The following is a 1,021-nucleotide window of genomic DNA, read 5'->3' on the forward strand; positions in this document are numbered from 1 at the left end:
CACTTTTTCAGTATGTATTATAAACTAACTTTCAATTTGACTCGTGGTGGTTTTTTGGAGAGAGAGAGAGAGAGACTTTTTATTTACTTCAAGAGTTCTGATTATTATAATTGCACGCAGGGAAAGATTTTGATTATGTGCAAGTTTTGAATTCATATTTTATTTCAGTTCTCTACCAATGAAAGTCTGTAATGACACAGAGACGATAAATCTGATTAAATGTTGCCAATACCACATTATTGTTTTATTTGTGTAGATGTAGCATTGAATGAAATTCGTTTGAAAAGTTTCGTTGATTTTTATGACAACTTGCAGCTTTGGTGGTTCGGTTTTTCACGAAGAAGTACCTTCCAGAATATTCTCATAGCACTTGGTGTTGCTACGAGCGAAACGTCATCGTCAACGACAGAGTACTTCTGGTGCGAGTAACGGATACTTCCGGAAAGGTATGTCAAACATAGGTTGCGGTTGAACCAAATTTTAATATCCGGTAGACTAGGGAACTTACGATGACGTATATATGTTTGCTATATGTTAAATGTTTCTCCTTTTCATATATATACGGTGAATAACTGATGCGATATATGTGTTTTTATGGTATTTTTTAAACGAGTAGAAAAAAGCCATCGTTATGTAATACTTTCAAAACATTAGATTAAACCCAAGCCACAGATTTTGGTCTTGATATTTCAATAAATGTGCTTTTTTATAATCCCAAAATACTTACTCTAAATTTTTTTCTAAAGGAAAGTTAAGCCTCTCATACTCTCAGTAGTTTAAAGCCTCCGGAGGCTTAGTGATAAGTCTAAGAGCTTATAACGCCAAAAATTTCGATACCCGCTTTTTGCTTAACAACAAACAAACAAATCATAGTTTTTTTATTTGTGAATGAGAAACGAACCTCTAGTTAACACTTTTTCGAAAAAAGTCTTAATCATGGAAGACAAAAAATTCACTGCAAATTAACAAATAATCCTATTTTGTTATTAAAAATTAATTTAAAAACTTACTTATGTCTTAA

The 1,021-nt window shown here is 32.0% G+C and overlaps 1 protein-coding gene across 1 annotated transcript in view; it reads left to right on the plus strand.

Annotated features, from left to right (window-relative positions):
• Positions 1-1,021, plus strand: part of LOC111085690 (ras-related and estrogen-regulated growth inhibitor-like) — a 38,914-nt gene that overhangs the window by 25,496 nt on the left and 12,397 nt on the right. The window contains exon 3 of the mRNA XM_022385497.1: positions 316-446. Coding sequence (XP_022241205.1) covers positions 316-446 — 131 coding nt within the window. The remainder of the gene's footprint in view (positions 1-315; positions 447-1,021) is intronic.

Source organism: Limulus polyphemus, unplaced genomic scaffold, assembly GCF_000517525.1.
Source record: "Limulus polyphemus unplaced genomic scaffold, Limulus_polyphemus-2.1.2 Scaffold556, whole genome shotgun sequence".
In the NCBI taxonomy this organism is placed as follows: Eukaryota; Metazoa; Arthropoda; class Merostomata; order Xiphosura; family Limulidae; genus Limulus; species Limulus polyphemus.